At 40.8% G+C, this 18,514-nt stretch overlaps 1 protein-coding gene across 5 annotated transcripts in view; it reads left to right on the forward strand.

The window, feature by feature from the left end:
• The window catches only part of mpp2b (MAGUK p55 scaffold protein 2b), a 71,334-nt gene extending 53,851 nt beyond the window's left edge, over nucleotides 1–17,483 (forward strand). For all 5 annotated transcript variants that reach the window (XM_084078755.1, XM_084078754.1, XM_084078753.1 and 2 more), the window contains 8 exons: nucleotides 2,604–2,831; nucleotides 8,048–8,179; nucleotides 8,602–8,704; nucleotides 10,840–10,908; nucleotides 11,652–11,813; nucleotides 13,360–13,562; nucleotides 15,986–16,114; nucleotides 17,056–17,483. In XM_084078755.1, the coding sequence (XP_083934881.1) occupies nucleotides 2,604–2,831; nucleotides 8,048–8,179; nucleotides 8,602–8,704; nucleotides 10,840–10,908; nucleotides 11,652–11,813; nucleotides 13,360–13,562; nucleotides 15,986–16,114; nucleotides 17,056–17,232 (1,203 nt within the window). In that variant the 3' untranslated portion in view covers nucleotides 17,233–17,483. The remainder of the gene's footprint in view (nucleotides 1–2,603; nucleotides 2,832–8,047; nucleotides 8,180–8,601; nucleotides 8,705–10,839; nucleotides 10,909–11,651; nucleotides 11,814–13,359; nucleotides 13,563–15,985; nucleotides 16,115–17,055) is intronic.
• Nucleotides 17,484–18,514: the final 1,031 nt, after the last annotated feature.

Here is an 18,514-nt window from a genome sequence, read left to right on the forward strand (position 1 = left end):
GACCTACTGTAGGAACTGAGCCTTGTTCTGTAGTTGCACTTTAAAGTGGCTTTAAAGCAGTAATTATATCTAACAATTATGTATTCTCAGTTTGCCACATCACAGTATAATGTGTTATTAACAAACAAGCCAAATTTGAATAATGAAAAAAATGGCCAAATGTAGTATTCTGTCTGTTCTCTCTGCCCTGTACAGTGGACACTGGGGGTGTGTCTGCTGAATCTGGCTATATTTGCATATTTCCCAGAATGCGTTTTGGGTCACAGGGAATATGGAGGAGTTTACCTAGTTATGAATATGGGAATGCGTTAGGAGATTATATTATGTCTTCATGTTTAGTGTTGTGTCATGGTCTTAACTTGGTGATTTGTGTGTTGGTGTAAGACCTTGACTATAATGGGTGGGAAAAATTAGTTCTTGTTGTCCTAGTCTAGTCTTCTTTGTCTTGTCAATTGTTTTCTCTTGTCTCCTTCTTTTCTCTTTCTTCGGACTGCCCCCCCGTGCCAGTGTAATAACTGGATGGGGGGCGCACTACAAATCCCGAACCTATGAACCTATAATGGCTGTTTTCACTACCCTCTCTGCAATACAGCATCTGAGCCTGAATGTCTACCTAAATATTTTCTTTTGCTGATTTAAATATACATGTTCTCATGCACAATTTAGCAAACATTCAGAATACAATAAATTAGCCATGCAATCATTTTTTTCTAATTATAGGCATAAGACATAACCCAGGAAATACTCTGTATATCAGAAAGATACAAAATTGTAGCACAACAGAGCTCAGGACCTAGTCAAAACTATCGCAGAAAACCTTTATGATGTCACCTCAATGAAAGTTGACCAAATCAATTATGTATTGTTGGGTTGTAAAGGTTTCGCTGCAGGCTACACACATTATCATGATGAAACTGTTTGAAATTATATCCAATGTTATGTAAGCTAGGTGGTCTCAGTATGAATTGTGGTTTATTTGGTAGCATTTAGTAGTGTGACTGATTTAAATAATTCTGCATAAAGTTGGTGTGCTATTTGATAGATTCTCCCACTCACCTGTCATCTATCCGCACCCCTGCCCCATCTTCTACTTGAGTGGGGAGTGGGAGAGTGTGTGGGAGACCTTCCAGGCAGTAGTCTGCCTAGCTCACAAACAACAATCAGGGTGTCCACTCCAACAAGGTTAATCGACCCATACGGTGATGTAACTGGTGCGATTTTGGCGCCCCCCTCTCGGGATGGCGCCCTTGTTATGCGCTCTGTTGTTAACACTATATCATTTAGTCACTAAAGTATAATAATGTAGTTTTTTTAGTCACTAAAGTAAAAATTTTGTCACTAAAGTATAATTATTTAGTCACTAAAGTGATATTATCGGGGGTGCACATAACTTTTTAGGTCTAGTACTCAGAAGAGCACCTGGAGATGTGACTTGGTGCGCAACAAATAAATGGTCCCGTCCCGTTTTGTCAACGGGGGGGGGGGGGAGTCAGCACGGTGCCCACCGGACAGTTTTGTCAACGGGGGGGGGGGGGGGGGGGGTGCAGCTGCGCGAAAAAAAAAGAAAGAAGACGCTCTGCTTGCAAATTCCGCCGATTTTCGCCGTTTATTTTTCTCTCACATCGTTTGGTGAAGCCACCAAGGTTGGTGCCCTGTGCTGCGCTGCTTTTATCCGCCAGATTGGGACGTTCACGGCATATTTTGCACAATCATGGTGCGTTCATCATCGGTGACGAGTGACTCTAAACAGCCGCTGCTGGCTGCGTGCACGCAGCGAGGCAATGCGAGGCGATGCGAGACACTCGCACAATCACGTGCAGCATGCGTCCTCGATCTCCAGGCTTTTATTTTTTAGTGTGCATTTTGGGTGCGCATGCGCACCTGCGCACCAGTTATGTGCACCCCTGGATATTATACCCCCTGGGAGAACACTTACATTTATTACTGTAATCGAGTTGAAAGCATTAAGACCCTTTTCAACTGAAAAAGGAGGTTATTGTAAAAAGATTTACGGGTTCCGACATTGTTTACAATGAGGAGTGGACGGAGGCCTGGTGCCTCTTGGACCCGGAAGTGACGTCGGACTACAAAATGACGCCAGACTTAAAAACCGAATTGTCGGCTGCATGCATCGTCGATTGGAAGATTTGTCTCTGGACACCGACACGCAACAAAGTATAAATCAGAAACACATTCTACATACTGTATGCACAGTGCAATACCACGTAATTGCCCTACAGCACTGTTCTTTCCTGTGAATCCCAATACAATGTACACTGGTCTTGTTCAGGCTGCCTACATAATATGTATGTACGTAAGTAGCCTTGGGAATAATGGTTCCCAAGCCATGTGGACTATAGGTCAGGAGCCTTTCTCCTGTTTCTGTAGCTTGAGGCAGCTTCATGTACAATTACACCCCCTGGACAAGACGCTAGTTACTAGCAGGGAGGCTTTGGGCACCATTTTTGTAGCCTTTGGTATGACTCGGCCTGGGATTGAACCCCGACCTCCCAGTGTCAGGGCGAACACTCTAACCACAAGGCTGGTTTTCCTGTGTGTGTGTATGTGTGTGTGTGTGTGTGTGTGTGTGTGTGTATGTGCAGGGTGTGACGTTTCGCGTAGAGAACGGTGAGCTGGTGATCGCCAGGATCCTCCACGGCGGCATGATCGACCAGCAGGGCCTGCTCCATGTCGGTGACATCATCAAGGAGGTGAACGGCAAGGAGGTGGGCAATGACCCCAATCTCCTGCAGGAGATGTTGAAGGACGCCAGTGGCAGCGTAGTGCTGAAGATCCTGCCCAGCTACCAGGAACCTCACACAACCAGACAGGTTAGCTGAATCCTTACATGCACAATAGGACGGTCAATAGCGGAAGTAGCTGATCCACAACATTGTAGATATGCTATTTTCCAGCTGGAAGCTCCAAGTTGCAATTGAAAGTAAGAGCACAAGTCATGACAAATCAGAGTAGATTTATTCTAGAGAGATAGAACTCCACCATGGGTCAATAAGAAGATCTGAATGAATATATTTGTAATTTGTCTCTATCCCCCATGGTCATTGGCTTATGTTACAGTACATGGAGGCATGTACTGTAATCAAACATAACTTAAAGGTAGGGTTAGTGATTTTCTTTGGTTCAAATAAGTGTTAAATAGCTCTATATTCTGATAGTACTCATTGTTATAGAGTGTTTGTTCAGTAAAATGAGTCTCCTCGTCTCTCCAGCTCTTTATAAAACAGAAAATGCATTTTCGTTTCAATTTCAGTTTCAGTTTCATTTCCAATTTTATCCAATCAGGATAGAGAACTCAAGTAAACAAGTGAAATTGGAAGTGATGACACTAAGAAATGAGCAGGCAAAATTGGAACTGGAACACTATACAAATGAAGCTTAAAAATGGGTACTTTGCCCTGATTGGCTGAGATTTTGACACCTACCGGAAAATGAATTTTCTGTTTATTAAAGAGCTGGAGAGACGGGGAGACTCCTGTCACTGAACAAACACTCTATAGCAATGATAACTATCAGAATATAGTGCTTTAACCTTTTAACAAAATACTTTTTGTTTTAACCCAAAAATATCACTTACCCTACCTTTAAGGCAATAATCCAACGGCATAATACAAAGCAAGTCTTTTGCACACCTACACCCTAAAAGATAACCTGCTAAAGGTCTGACAGGCCGAAGCGTTGTTATTCCCATTCAAGCTTTTTTAATTGCATTTGAAGACGGTGTGCGGGAGTTTTTTCTTTCAATAATCTGACTGCAACTGCAGTCAGATCTAATTAAAGGCCTAATCCTGAAGTCCAGCGGTCATTTGTAACGTTTCAATAACAGGGTTTTTAACATCAGATCAGTTGGGCATGTCAAGGCAAAATCTTTGCAAAATCTTTTCAAAGATTTTCAAAAACATTGACCTATAAGGTCACAATGTGTGGCAATGTGATGTGTTATGAGCTTGCAGATCGTTGTGTGTGTGTGTGTGTGTGTGTGTGTGTGTGTGTGTGCGTGTGCGTGTGCGTGTGTGTGCGCGCGTGTGTATTACTATGCTTGTGAGTACTAAATGTCCCCACAAGTATAGTAGAATTCAATAGACATTGTGTCATTTTTCTGGTCCTGATAAGAGAAATGATTTTTCAGGTTTGGATTAGACATTTAGAGGTTAGGTTTATGTCAAAAAAAATCAGAAAAATGTGATGTCCTCACAAGTATAGTAATACTGTGTGTGTGTGTGTGTGTGTGTGTGTGTGTGTGTGTGTGTGTGTGTGTGTGTGTGTGTGTGTGTGTGTGTTTGTGTCCTTCAGTTGTTAACCTTGTTCACCCTGCCAAGAATTACACATCGGCTTCTGCAGCCTCTGCAAATGCAGCTTTTATAGATGGCACAGGCTATTCTGTATTAATACACTGCCTCCATTACAGTTTTGTCACTTATCCAAATATTTTTCCTGAGATCTACTCCACTAATAAAAATTTCGGCTCATACATAATGGATGAGAGTATAAAGGACTTTGTAAGAGTAAGAAACGGCACCCAAACTCTCCCAAAAGGCAACAATTGTTTCATCTTTTCCGCCCACGTTCACTTCAGAAAGATTCTTTCAGTCTTTCAGTTATGTCAAAGACTCATAGGTAATTCAGGATCTAGTGATACAACAGCATAGAAAAAGATAAATTGGGGACCGTCTGGGTGTTTTGCTCTTTGCAGACGATAGTACAAAGTCAAATCATCGGTGTTTGTGCACTCTCTGAGTTACAAAAATGGATAAATGAATTGTTTTGATTGTACTGTGTAGTGCAGTGCTTTCATCTCAAGACCCAAAAGAGTGCTGTCAACAGTATTCTAGGATAGAGTACAGTAGAAGGAGGTTGAGTAGTAGGTCGTTCCCTTTTCCTTTTTGAGATAACAGGATGGTAAAGATTGGAAGGAGAATCCTTAGTGGTGGCACAGGTGAGAAAGCTCTAGATTTGTTCCTACAGTACCTGTACATCAATGAACATACATTTAAAGCTGTATTATTGTAACTGTTTTTTTTGTGAACCAAATGTTTTTTTGTTTTACAGAGTAGAAATCTCCAGGTTTTTCAGACATTTGCAACATACAAATAACATGAAAAGAGCAACACTGACAATAAGGAGAAAAGAAAACTCAAATGTTATTTTGTCCAGTCTGTATGGTAGAGTATACTGTATGTTAATACAATATACAATTGGGGCGGTTGTATTTGGTCTCCCTGCTCTTCTATTGAGACATTTAGATCTTGTGTCAGGTTTGACACCACTTTTCTTTTGACACGATCCTGCTTCTGGTATGACACAAATTCTGACCTGAAGGTCAAAATTCTATTTCTCCCCCGAGTAAGCAGGCAGCCTCTATCAGCTCAGTGGTAAACAATGTCAACACTTGCGCATGGGACGTGGGTTCAAATCATCCGGGGTAGAACAGGAACGTTACATGTATACTGGCCTTATTCTTATTTCAATATCAAGAAAGATTTACTCATCAAATTGCTTACTTATACTCAATTAGACTGGTACAGAATATACACATATAAAGTCAAATATAGAATATACTAGAATGTCTTGCAATCTCGATTTCCTGTAGCTCTTCTCTGCACTCCTTTGGGCTGATATACGGCCGATGAAAAGACGAACTGCAAGCAGCCAGCAGCTGCAGGGATTTTTTTTCCAGAACTGCCTTTTTTGAAAGGCTCCAGATCATAGTCCGATAGCATCACAATCCAAGTCTTTTCAGGGCTATCCTTTAAAAAAGTAAAACGATTATATTCTTAGCTTTGGCATTTCACTGCGTTTCAAAAGGCCCTAGACTTCACAGTCTTGGCAACCATTTGAGGATTTCTAAGCTAGCTTTCAGAAGTGGTACAGTGTTCCTCTTCATCTTTTCTTAGGATATTAAGCTCTGGATTTCAGAGCCTAATTCAACCGTAACCCGTTAAAACCGGGAAAGCAAATGTGTAATTTTAGATTTTAGCGTTGGCTATTCAAAAATAGCAGATATACCAGCTCACTGCACGTCACTTCGCCTTTGTACATCTGCTATTTTTTTAAATCTTGAGAGTTTAAGAACTACTGATTTAGAAGGCATTTGTAGAATCTGCCTCAGGCCTTAATGGGTTAATATAGGTGGTCCGTCTGTGATAATGACACGGGTGATTTGGCTCCGTATTATACTGGGAGGAGCAGTGTAGGTAGATGGTATAATGCAGTGGTTCTCAAAGTGGAGTCTGGGGACCACTAGCAAAATTACTTAATATAGCTTAAAAATCTGTTTAACCACTTTAACCCTACTTCGGCATTTTCAAAATAGCTGATCGACAAGCTCACAACACATCGCAATGCGACGCGTTGAGAGTTTGCAGATCTGCTTTTTTTGTATCTTGAAAAATGTTTTTTTTCAAGATACAAATCTTGTATAGGGGTCCCTGCTCCCTAGCACAAAATATTTTATGATGGGGGTCCGCGGCAAAATACATATTAATTTGGAGTTCATTGACATGAAAAAGTTTGAGAACCACTGGTATAATGTATGCAAAGGATATTGAATGATTTCCGTTGTTCCCAGAAGTGCTCTGGGCATCCAGGCTATATTTCACTGTCCTGTCTGTCTGCTACTGATGCTATGGCAGCTCTACTCCATTGACAGCTCCCTGTGGCGTGTGTGTGTGTGTGTGTGTGTGTGTGTGTGTGTGTGTGATCTGTCACTCACACTAACAAATATCTGCGCAGACAGACCCAGACAAGTATATGGACTCATGCGTGCACACACACATACAGTAGATGTTTGTGTCACACACACACACACACACACACACACACACACACACACACACACACACACACACACACACACACACACACACACACACACTGTGGCTTACAGCGTTGGGGTTGCAGGCATTTTTGTTCATGCATCAGTTCAGCATGAGGAAACACTGTCAAGTACAGGGGGGTGGTTTCCATGGCTACACATGTTGTCTCTGTTTCTCTCATTCACTATCTATTTATATCTATCCATCTGTCTATTCTGACTCTGCTTGTAGCACTACACTTTTTTTTTTTAGCAATTCCCTTTTCTATTAACCCATTAAGACCGGGAACGTATCTGTGTAATTTATTTGATTGATTTGGCTATTCAGAAATAGCAGATATACAAGCTTGAGCTTGTAGATCTGCTATTTTTGAAAAATATTTTACAAAATATTTATAAAATATTTTGTTTCAGGGACCCCCCAGAAGCAAAGATTTGAGTTACAAATGTTCGCTTAAAAAAATATCTATATATTCAAAGATTTGCACAAATGACCACGATTTTTTTTATAGAATATACATTAGATAAATAGCAGATCTACAAGCTCGTAGCGCGGCACTCGGTGCCGCGCTATGAGCTTGAATATCTGCTATTTTTGAATAGCCAAATAAATCTAAAGTGACACAGATGCGTTCCCGGTCTTAATGGGTTAATCGAATAATTGAGAGAAGCGCGTATTTGTTTGATATTTTGTAATTCTTTTATGTCAACAAATTGATTAACCACATTATTTCAGACTTCGATTAACTGTTGCACCGCTATATGAATAGAACATATTAACCTCTTTAGGGCTCTAATGATTGCAATGTTGGTCCATCTTTCCATATCGTTGCTTGTCCAAAACCTGGAATTTGCTATGCACTTTTTGAGCAGCAAATAGTTTGAGAAGCGCTGCTCTAGTGCCATTATGCCAAAACCTGCACTTTCACATAAGATATCTCACAATCTAATGTCATAAAACTTGCTGAACTCATTCATGCTCCCCAGAGGATGAACCCACCCTACTGATTTTTCGTGACACCGTGGTCTTTCCTCGAGACCACAATATTCTCTTGGACACAAGTCTGTGAATTTTGTGCCATAAATCATTTTATAATAGTATTTGTCACTTGTGTCAAACACTGGATATCTCATTTTGGAATGAAACTTGAGTTATGGCACTGTATAACGTTCATCTGTATAACGTTCATCTTTTCCTATATCTGTCTCCTTCAGGCATTTGTGAAGTGTCACTTTGACTACGATCCCTCTCATGACAACCTGATTCCTTGTAAAGAGGCAGGGCTGAGCTTCAGCAGTGGAGACATTCTACAGATCTTCAACCAAGAGGATCTCAACTGGTGGCAAGTCAGTACAGCAGCTCTCGCTCATTCATTAGTTCGATTAACTGCTGCACCCCTACATTCAATGATATACTGTGAGAAACTGTCCTTGCCAGGGTGGCATGGTCAGCAAGTGTCCAAATGGAAAGAAATGTGGGCAATTTCTAGCTACACCTATCAAACGGGCTCTTTAAAGACATGTAAAAGTATCCTTTAAGGTGCACATTTAATACTCCAGAATTGGGTACTGTGATTTAACTCTTCACCATTAACAATCGTAGAATTTGTGCATTTTACAACGTCAAACATTGAAACGAGTTCTCTGCGATCATGGAGACTGTATAGAGAGTATTTGTCATTGATAACCTTGATCACAACACCCAGCCAAATAAACAGGAATGCCCACGTCACATCATAATAAGGATCCTTGTGTGTCCTCCTCCATAGGCCTGTCACCTAGAGGGAGGCAGCGCGGGCCTCATTCCCAGCCAGCTCCTGGAGGAGAAGAGGAAAGCCTTCGTTAAGAGGGATCTGGAGCTTGTTACTACAGGTGCAGTCATGATGAGTACCAGCGTCTACACACAGCTCAGAGACACTTATTATGCCAGTTTAACACAGTCAAAACCTTGCCATGTGACTGCACTACAATACCCAACTCTGCACTTCACTTCACACACACCAGCGACAACAAAGGCAACATCTGTTCCTCTTCACATATGCAGGGTCATTTGTCGTCGTAGTCCCCGTCCTCCCCTCCAGTCTGTTACTCCCTCAGTGAGTGCTGAAGAACTGGTAATGAGCATTGGTGTAAAGTAACTAAGTACTCAAGTACTGTACTTAAGTAGAAATTTGAGGGAATAGCCGATCTGCTCACAACGTGTCGCAAAGCTACGTGTTGTGAGGTTTTAGATCTGCTACTTTTATACATTTTGAACACTTGTGAAATGGGACATTCTACATAACGAGTACTTTTACTTTTGGTACTTTAAGTATATTTTGATGCCAATACTTTTATACTAAAAGCACATTTTACATACAGGACTTTTTCTTGTAACAGAGTATTTTTTACATTGTGGTATTGATACTTTTACTTAAGTAAAAAAATGTCAGTACGTTGTCCACCCCCTCTGGTCTGTTACTCCATCAGTGAGCGCTGGAGAACTGGTAATGAGCATTGCTGTGTCTCAGACGGGACTGATCCAATCTGCTCGCTGTTAAGCCGCCGGCCCTTGCATTCAAAAACTCTGTCCTAGAGAAGAGATATGGGGGAGGGGGAGGCGGGGCTGCTGATTGAGTGGCCGCGATATGGTCTCCAAGGACAAAACCTTATCAGAAACATCAGCTCGGCTCTTGATGAGATGCTGCAGGAATAAAAAGGCTTAATTGCAACAATTAGCTGAATACCACCATTTGCACGATTTTAGATTCCATAATTATACACATTGTTGGCATATATCAGGTAGAACTGGAGGGTGGGTGCATCATTTAGTTTTGAATGCCTGTCTGCTCAAAGTCGAAGTGTTGAAGCTAACATTTTCAAACAGGCTTATTTAAGCTATTCAAAAAAAGATAAAGAAAAAAAAGAGGGAAAAGGGTATTTTCATATAGGATGCAACAGGTGCTATGAGATAAAACATTTTTTCAGAATCATGAATGAAAAACTATAATTGTAATAAAAATCCTGAATGCACAACATTACGTACACAAATAAGAGTGCTTATCATTTTGGCATTTTATACTTAGGCGATTCGAAAATAGCCCATCTACAGGCTGACATTGTGATGTGTTGTGAGCTTGTAGATCTGCTTTTTTTTTAAACAATTTGAAAAAATGTGAAAGATATTGAACAAATTAGAAACAATGGACGTCAAGGTGAAAGTGGTTAAGACCCCCCCCACCCCCCACCCCCCGGAGTCCCTGTGATCCAGGCTCCACACTGCACCCTCACAGTAGTGGGGCAAGAACAGGTGGTGAGTCATCTCGGTCCGTGTGCCCTTGGCTTCTGTTGAAGAGAGAAGATGACGGGCCCAAACAAACAATACTGTCCTTGGGGTGGTGCTCGAAGGACACATCTGTCCACTTGCACACTCCACTCATAATATATCAGCTGAGATCGTGGTGGGAATAGTACAGTACCTTTAGAGGGGATACAATTTGGTCTGGGTTTTGCGGTTTAGAAATGATTTACGTGGGCATTTGTCACGGAATGAACAGCCAAGGAGCAGGTATATTTCAACATCGACGCTCAGCGGCTAGGAATCACAGAATCACGTCATGACTTAAGTATCATTTCAACGGCTTCCTGTGTTAAACTCAGACACTTAAGACATTTCTCTGCCATGTTTATCGTTTCCTTTGTATCATGCGCGACCTTCTCTGGAGACTACTCTCCTGTCATATTGTAGTAGACAGCCAGACAATGACAGCCAGTCCCAGGTGTTCTGTGGCACGCAGATGGAGTTGAAAGAATCGGTTCATTGGGTCACAGTGCCATCTAGTGCTGAAGGTTGTGTACTGCCCCTTATGGATGTTTGATTTAGTATGTAGTAGAAGGCAACAGACCTTGCCTTGCCGGTACAGTATATCACTTTAACGCTGGAACTTTGTTGAAGTGGCTGGCAAAGACAAGTGTGCCACACTGCCACTCCATCGTTTTATTGTCTCATGCTCCGCTGCCTCTCATAGGTCCATTGTGCGCTGGGATGGGCGGCAAGAAGAAAAAGAAGATGATGTATCTGACGACCAAAAATGCAGGTACAGTGCTTTATACCTCCAGCGCGCTCCCTGATTCTCTCAGTGGTTTTTGAGAATGTAATATTTTTGTGTGATGTGCAGAATGCAAAATATGTGCAGACAGACACGGGGCAGGCAGGCACACACACACACACACACACACACACACACACACACACACACACACACACACACACACACACACACACACACACACACACACACTTAATCAGTTCAGCATGTCATATACAGGAGGGTGGTTGCCATGGCTACACATTGTCTCTATTTCGCTTTCTGTATATCGTCTCTGTTGGGCGTCAACCTTGTATGTCCAAAACCGTTACTTTTCAGGAAATAGAAAAAAGACTGTGTGTTCCAATGTATTCATTATTCAAACCAAACATTTTCAAAAATAGCAGATCTACAAGCTCACAATTTTTGCTATTTTTGCGTGACACTATAGTACCCGGAAGTAGGGCATTCATTTATAATACAAAAACATTATTGTATATTAGGCTATTCTAGCCTGGTGTGTCATAATACCAGATGGATATGCTTTGTGTATATATATAGATATATTTAGTTTTTGTTATTTTTATTTATTCCTTCTGTTCTTTCTATTTGCTTGCCCCTCCTCTTTTCTCTCTTTGCTGTGACATGACACTTGATTCTTTCTATTCCATTACTCACAAGACAAAAACATTTTCAATATCTAATAACACTGGATGTAAATAACATTTTTAACTTTGTAACATATGCCGTAGAATTCGATCGCCATGAGCTGCGCATCTACGAGGAAGTGGCCAAAGTCCCGCCCTTCAGGAGGAAGACGCTGGTTCTGATTGGAGCACAGGGTGTGGGCCGTCGCAGCCTGAAGAACAAGCTGCTGGTTTCGGACGCCCAGCGATACGGCACCACCATTCCCTGTGAGTACCTCTTCCCTTAGTTTGTACTAAGATTTTTATGATAATATAACATGTAAATGTACTAGTATTTTTTCTTTACAACTTTGAAAAAAATGGTAAATGGGTACTTAAAGTATACTACATTAGTTCCACTAATCCAAGCCTGAACACAATCGATTGATTGATCATTAAAATGAACATGCTCTGAAAATGCACCCAGCCCACCCATCTGACCACTTGATGGGTGGGCGCAAACGCTTTCCAGATTTTCAAGTGGGCCCATATCCAGAAAAGGCTGCTAACCACTGGTGTGGTATTTGGTTCGGGTGTGCAGCACTAATAGATAGACCTTTGTTGATCCCGCGGGGGAAATTTAGTCGCCAGAGGCGGCACAGCAGTTAAAGTACAGATTAAGAGAAGTATTGTACGATATAGCAAGGGTAGCGACACAAAACTAGAAGTCTAAAGAACAACATCACAAAAACACCACCAATGAACTATAGTATAATAGTATAGTAACCTCACCTGCACTATGCACGAACGAATACACACACACACACACACACACACACACACACAATCACAGTGTGGTTACGGCATCAACAGAATACTGATATCAGTACAATGCCAACTGTATTATTATCAGTACAATAGCCGCACCCATAGTGTCACTAATAGGGCTGATCCTAGCTATTGGATTACATACATTCCTCAGGATAGGTCAGTACACAATCAACACCAGAGCCAGCCCAGGACTACAGGCATGATGATAGTCATACAGAAGACTTCAAACTGTGTCTAATACGAAGCTGGTCAAACCACTATTGTGTGCAAGTTTTATTTGCTGACATGGTATAGAAAATGCATCTTCTGAATAGTTCCTTTGACCTCGAGGCGAGCACCAGTGCAACAGTAAGACAGCAAACATGGCATGAAATATTATGACATATTTTGGTATAGCTACTGTATGGCATGCATGGTCATGGCCTTAGAGCGGGTCCCTGGGCGCTGCTCAGTGGCTGCCCACTGCTCCTAGTAGTTAGGATGGGTCAAATGCAGAGAACGAACTTCCCCAAGGGGATCAACGAAGAATAACTCCTCTTTTATTGCCTTTAAATGGCTGTATAAGAAGCGGGGGCAGGTCTGTAGCCAGTGATTTAAGTGATGAGGCAACACAGAACTAAAGGGCCAGAGGATTTATTTTTCTTCTTATTTCTTCCTTTGCATCTCCTTTCTTCTTATATGGTATATATCCCTTTATATTGTTTTCCTTTAAATCCCTTTGCTCTTTCTGTTGCTGCAGGAACCAGCATTTTTTGCTGAATAGGGCCCAAAAGTATTTTGGGGGTCTTTCCGTGTTGATTTTGTAGGCTATATGCTATTTCTTCCTGTCTAGATGAACTGAAACGGAATTTAGAATTGAACTTAACCATAACTAGAACACATTTCTAGCAGAAGACAAATGACGAAAAGACACACAATGACCTCATGACTTTCAGGACTATGTTTGAGACTAGATTCTCCCCCAAATGAAAGCGACCTATCCCTCCACTCTGTTGTCCCTCAGTCACCTCCAGAAAACCCAAAGTGGATGAGAGGGATGGACAAATGTACTCGTTCATGAGTCGCAGTGAGATGGAGAGTGACATCAAAAACGGCCGTTTCCTGGAGCATGGCGACTACGATGGGAACCTGTATGGAACCAAGATCAACTCCATCCATGAGGTCATGGACACAGGGAAGATCTGCATCCTCGACGTCAATCCACAGGTGGGAAAAGATACAGTCCTGCCACTTACAACAGCAGCCTGCTGTTTGCGCTCTGCTCTATATCCTTCCTTCCTTTCATTCCTATCCTCCTCCTTTCCTCGCTACCTTCTAATTCTGTCCTTCCTTTCTGTCCTCTATTATGGACAGATTGTTAAACTCTTGACATAGTGTATATACAGTATATACTTTGTATGCTGTATCACACATTTATCTCAGGTGTACATTACAACTAATCATGCATAGTTTTGTTGCTCCAGAGGTATTTTCACTCTAAGCACATGTTGTGTCTTCATCTAGAGAACTCAGTGGCAAGATGCAGCTAATCCCATTAGCTTTGTTAGGTAGTTGGTATTTAAAACAAGGCCATGCTAAAATGATGATGAACAGTGAGCACAATAAAGTCTCAAACGTATTTCTATTGTGGTCCTCTGGACAATGGTAGGTTTTGCATGTACAGTATATGGTATGGCAGGATTATACGTCATAGACTTACTGTACAGTATTACAAATATGTCTACAGTATTACACAATTACACGTACACATTAAATCTATAAAAGCTAGAGAGAGAGAAAGAAGATATATATTGAATTGAACAAATTGGGCAGCAGTAGGAGTCATACTCACAAAGGCACACTCTGCTTTTGGGAATGTAAAAATATAGGTAATAATCTTCTAAAATGTTTAAACATTAAAGGATCTACACCATGAATTAAATATATATATATATATTTAACTCTCTCAGTGCCAATGAAATAAAAAAATATGTTCATACTGTTCCAGCAAATTTTTTTTTTTTCAAAGTAAAAAAAAAGTGCTTAGGAAGCGAGATACAGCCTTTTTCAGTTATAAGTTAAAACAAACTGAGAGAGTTAATATCATATTGTTTATGTCCCTCAAACGTTTTTCAAAAGGTTTGAGCCTAAATCAAGCCTCAGATATACTCATTCCAACTAACTTCTGTCTGGCTTATAAAGCACTTTCCCCTGCAATACCACATTGTCCTGATTTGCACGTGGCGCTATTGAGCCAGTTTGTATGCATGTTATCTCCTGGTTCTGTTTTTTTTTTCTATGTTGGAACTGAAAAACGGGAGGGATTGCCCCGAAAGTGACGTCACTTTTGGGACCAAATCAGTTTGGTCTGTTTTGAGACATTTACATAAAACCCCAGAAATGCTGTGAAAGCCTGAGTGCTCAAACTGGGGTATTTTTTGGGATAGAAGAGAGGTAGGGGAGACCAAAAACACACAAAAAAGAAGGAAAAGTTAAAATTCATGGTGTAGTCCCTTTAAAAAAAAGTTTTACTATTTTTGCATTTTCAATGTGGGCTATTGTCACTATTCTTCATACGAGTATATACAGTAGGGCTTACGGGGTTAACATGAATTTGACATTCCTTTTAAAGCAGTACAGAGTTATGAATGTTTTTTTGGGATAAGAGGCAACCTATTCCTCTACAACGCTTCAGAATTTAAAATAAATTAAAATGTTTGGCGCTGACCGGTCCAGTGTTTTATGAGATTAGCTCCACACACACACACACACACACACACACACACACACACACACACACACACACACACACACACACACACACACACACACACACACACACACACACCTTATAAACGGCTAGCCTTCTACTGTAAAAAAAAAAAGTGTGTTTCCCATGCTTCTAACCACATGAACCCCCAGCATGCCTATTCTGGGGGGAACATTCGCCAAAAGTAGCAGATCCTTGCACGTTGTGAGCTTGTAGATCTGCTATTTTTGGCAAAGAGATTTGTCGTAGACGGAAAAAAGCGGTCCAAGTACATTTATAACTGTTTTTCTAAGAATAGTGGGTTTGAGTGGCCAAAACTGAAAAGTCACATTCACATGCAGTCCTGGCTCTGGTGTTATGATTGTGTACTGAAGTATCCTGAGGAATGTAAGCAATCCAATATCTACAATAGGAGCTTCCATATTAATGACACTATGGAGCAGACTAAGTTTTATCTGTGACACTGTTGCCTCCATGAGCAAACAGTTTAGTTTTAAGGCCACTCCAACGGTATCCTGCCACTGTTGAAATATGACCGCCCTGCTGAATTTTTATGTACATTTTTAGACAGAGTGACTACTACAGCTACTGTACTCTGTCTGTAGCTTACTTTTTAGATGACTAATTCTGCCAGGAATTGTGATTATGCCAGGAACTGGCATAATCACAATGATACTGAAGTTAGTGACTAATACATCTATCTGACTAATAATTTGTCCGATAAATCCACTAGCTCAAGACGATAATGTTACTAATAAGTCACCCTCTCAGAATTATAATTGCACCCATATTTTAGCCATGTATTGCATTGCTTGAATAATAAAGTATAATAAAAATGTTTTTAATCTATATTTGTGTGGTATTATGTTCTTCTCTCTAGGCCCTCAAAGTCCTGCGTACGTCTGAGTTCCTGCCCTATGTGGTGTTCATCGAAGCGCCAGATTTCGAGGTTCTCAAAGCCATGAATAGGTCAGCCATTGAGATGGGAGTGGTCACAAAACAGTTAACGGTAAGTGTGCCTTAATTGGTTTCAAGAAAAACTTCCATTCAATCTCTTTTTGAATGTATTATTACTCAAAGTGCTACCGGTAAAGAGTGTAATCAAGAGTGACACCTCACAGCTGGAATACAGAATATATTGAAAATAAAACGTGTAACCAGGAAACTGCATTCAGGACAATTACTGTGTAATTTCACTTCAGCTGTGCACCAATTTCCATGTTTACCGCATCCCTCGTTGCCAGCCCCTTCTGCTCAATTGTCTGCTGATTGCATCCGTTCTCACACAATCAACTCAACTGTTATCCACATATCCCTGATTGGGACTCTGCCATTAGGACCTTTTAAGCTTAATTTAGACTCTGCCGTACAATCGTATCTGCTCTTGTCAACAAATGACCCATTTGAACAACAAAGTATAAATCAGGCTTTAGAGTTTGGTAAATCCTGCCTAGGGTGCTTACACTTTCAAATTCACTATATTTTTCTAATTTGTGTTCTGAAAACAAAAAAATATTCTTATATTGTTCTCCATTTCTTTATTGTTGTTTTTTGTTTTCATGTTTTTTTCAATGTTTTATTTACCTTCGACTCAAATTGTTTACGTGATTGGGAAACTTTTACACTGATTAAAAGTGCTTTTATTATTATTATTATTAATATTATTATTATTACAGTATGCATTTTGTATATACTAGCTTTCCTGTGATTCATCAGTCTTGCTTTTCCTTCACCATTTGTTTTATTATGTTTATTATTCCTCTATTTTATGCTTTATACATTTATTTATTGTATTTATTCATTTATAGAATTTGTATTGATTGTTTTATTCACTGCTTTATTCTAAAAGCCCACGCTCACCTTGTTTTGGAAAGGTGTTCTACAAATAAAGATTATTATTATTATTATTATTATTACATGATTATTATCTCACTGCAATACTCCCGTCAGGACTCTGAGCTGAAGAGGACGGTGGATGAGAGCGAGCGGATCCAGCGGGCATACGGACATTACTTTGACCTCTGCATTGTCAATGACGGCCTGGAAGTTGCCTTCCGCAGCCTGCGGGTGGCCCTGGACAAGCTGTCCACCGAGCAGCAGTGGGTGCCTGTCAGCTGGGTCTTCTAAAGGGCACTGAGACATCGCCAGGAAAAGGGGTGAAGGGGGACCAGAGGTCGAAGGTTGTTGGAAGAGACGGTATGGGTCCTTGGTAGACCTTGGTAGACCATGTTTGGTTAATTGAGCTTTGCAGGTGGTCTCTAGAGCGCAGCACAGGGTTGGCGAGCCCGATCACTAGTTGGCGGTTTGAGGAGACGGGGCCAGTCCTCATTATTTAGTGCAGTGGTTCTCAAATATTTTATTTATTTTGTATTTTAACCCATTTAACCCATTTATTTAAACTATAAGTCTTTATGCCTTTCAACATGGGACAGCATCTGTGTAATTCTAGATGTTGCTATATATATAGCAACATTATTATTTTATTTTAAATTAAAAAAATATGCTTTTCAGAAAACTGTTAGGATTGAGAAGGCGTTTTTAGAATCGGCCTGAGGTCTAAATGGACCCCCATAACTCTGAGAGTGTACAAATGGAACCACCCTTACTGGTCCATTTGGTTCCATTTGTACACCCTCAGAGTTACAGACCTGTAAGAGTTCATTTGGAACCCCCTCAAGGAACCCTGAGTGTCCTTGGACCCCACTTTGAGAACCACTGATTTAGTGCAACGGACCAGCCTCACATAGAGTGTGTATAACCTTTTAGAGCTCCTCTGTCACCCATGATGTCAAGACGTATTTCATTTATATTTATAAAAAATGAATCAATGCTATTGGTAATCATTCAGCTGACAGATGCTTCGAACCCACCAGAAAAGCACCGGCATGTACTTTCTTAGGCACACAGGTTTGTGCACGACTGTTCTCGCCAAACCTGGCCACAGCGGTCTGTTTGTCTGCGCAGAGTCACAGACACACTTTTTCTTCCACCCAGAGCGGAAAACAAATCTTCACATGCGCGAGTGGAGCGTTTGTGGGCGGCCAGTGACAGTGTTGATTTTGTAGACTAAAACTATGACGAAGAATGTACGTCGACTACCTTTTTTCACTGACAAAAACGAAATAAAAACTAAGCTATGATGACTAAGACTAAATAAATATATTGACAATTGACACTTTCGCCAACAAATAAAAACTAGACTAAAATATATCCAGTAGAACTAAATACAAGTCATTTTATGTTTGCTTGCGCACGGGTGTTGCACTCTGAAACGTTGTGAGCTTGTAGATCGGCTATTTTCAGCGTGCAACCAAGTGTAAAATCAACCATTACGACACCATCAAGGCACCACCAAAATACATTTTAGTCGACTAAATAAACTGTCGTTTTAGTCGACTAAAATCTTATG

Source organism: Gymnoscopelus microlampas (genome assembly GCF_963454915.1).
Source record: "Gymnoscopelus microlampas genome assembly, chromosome: 14".
Classification (NCBI taxonomy): domain Eukaryota; kingdom Metazoa; phylum Chordata; class Actinopteri; order Myctophiformes; family Myctophidae; genus Gymnoscopelus; species Gymnoscopelus microlampas.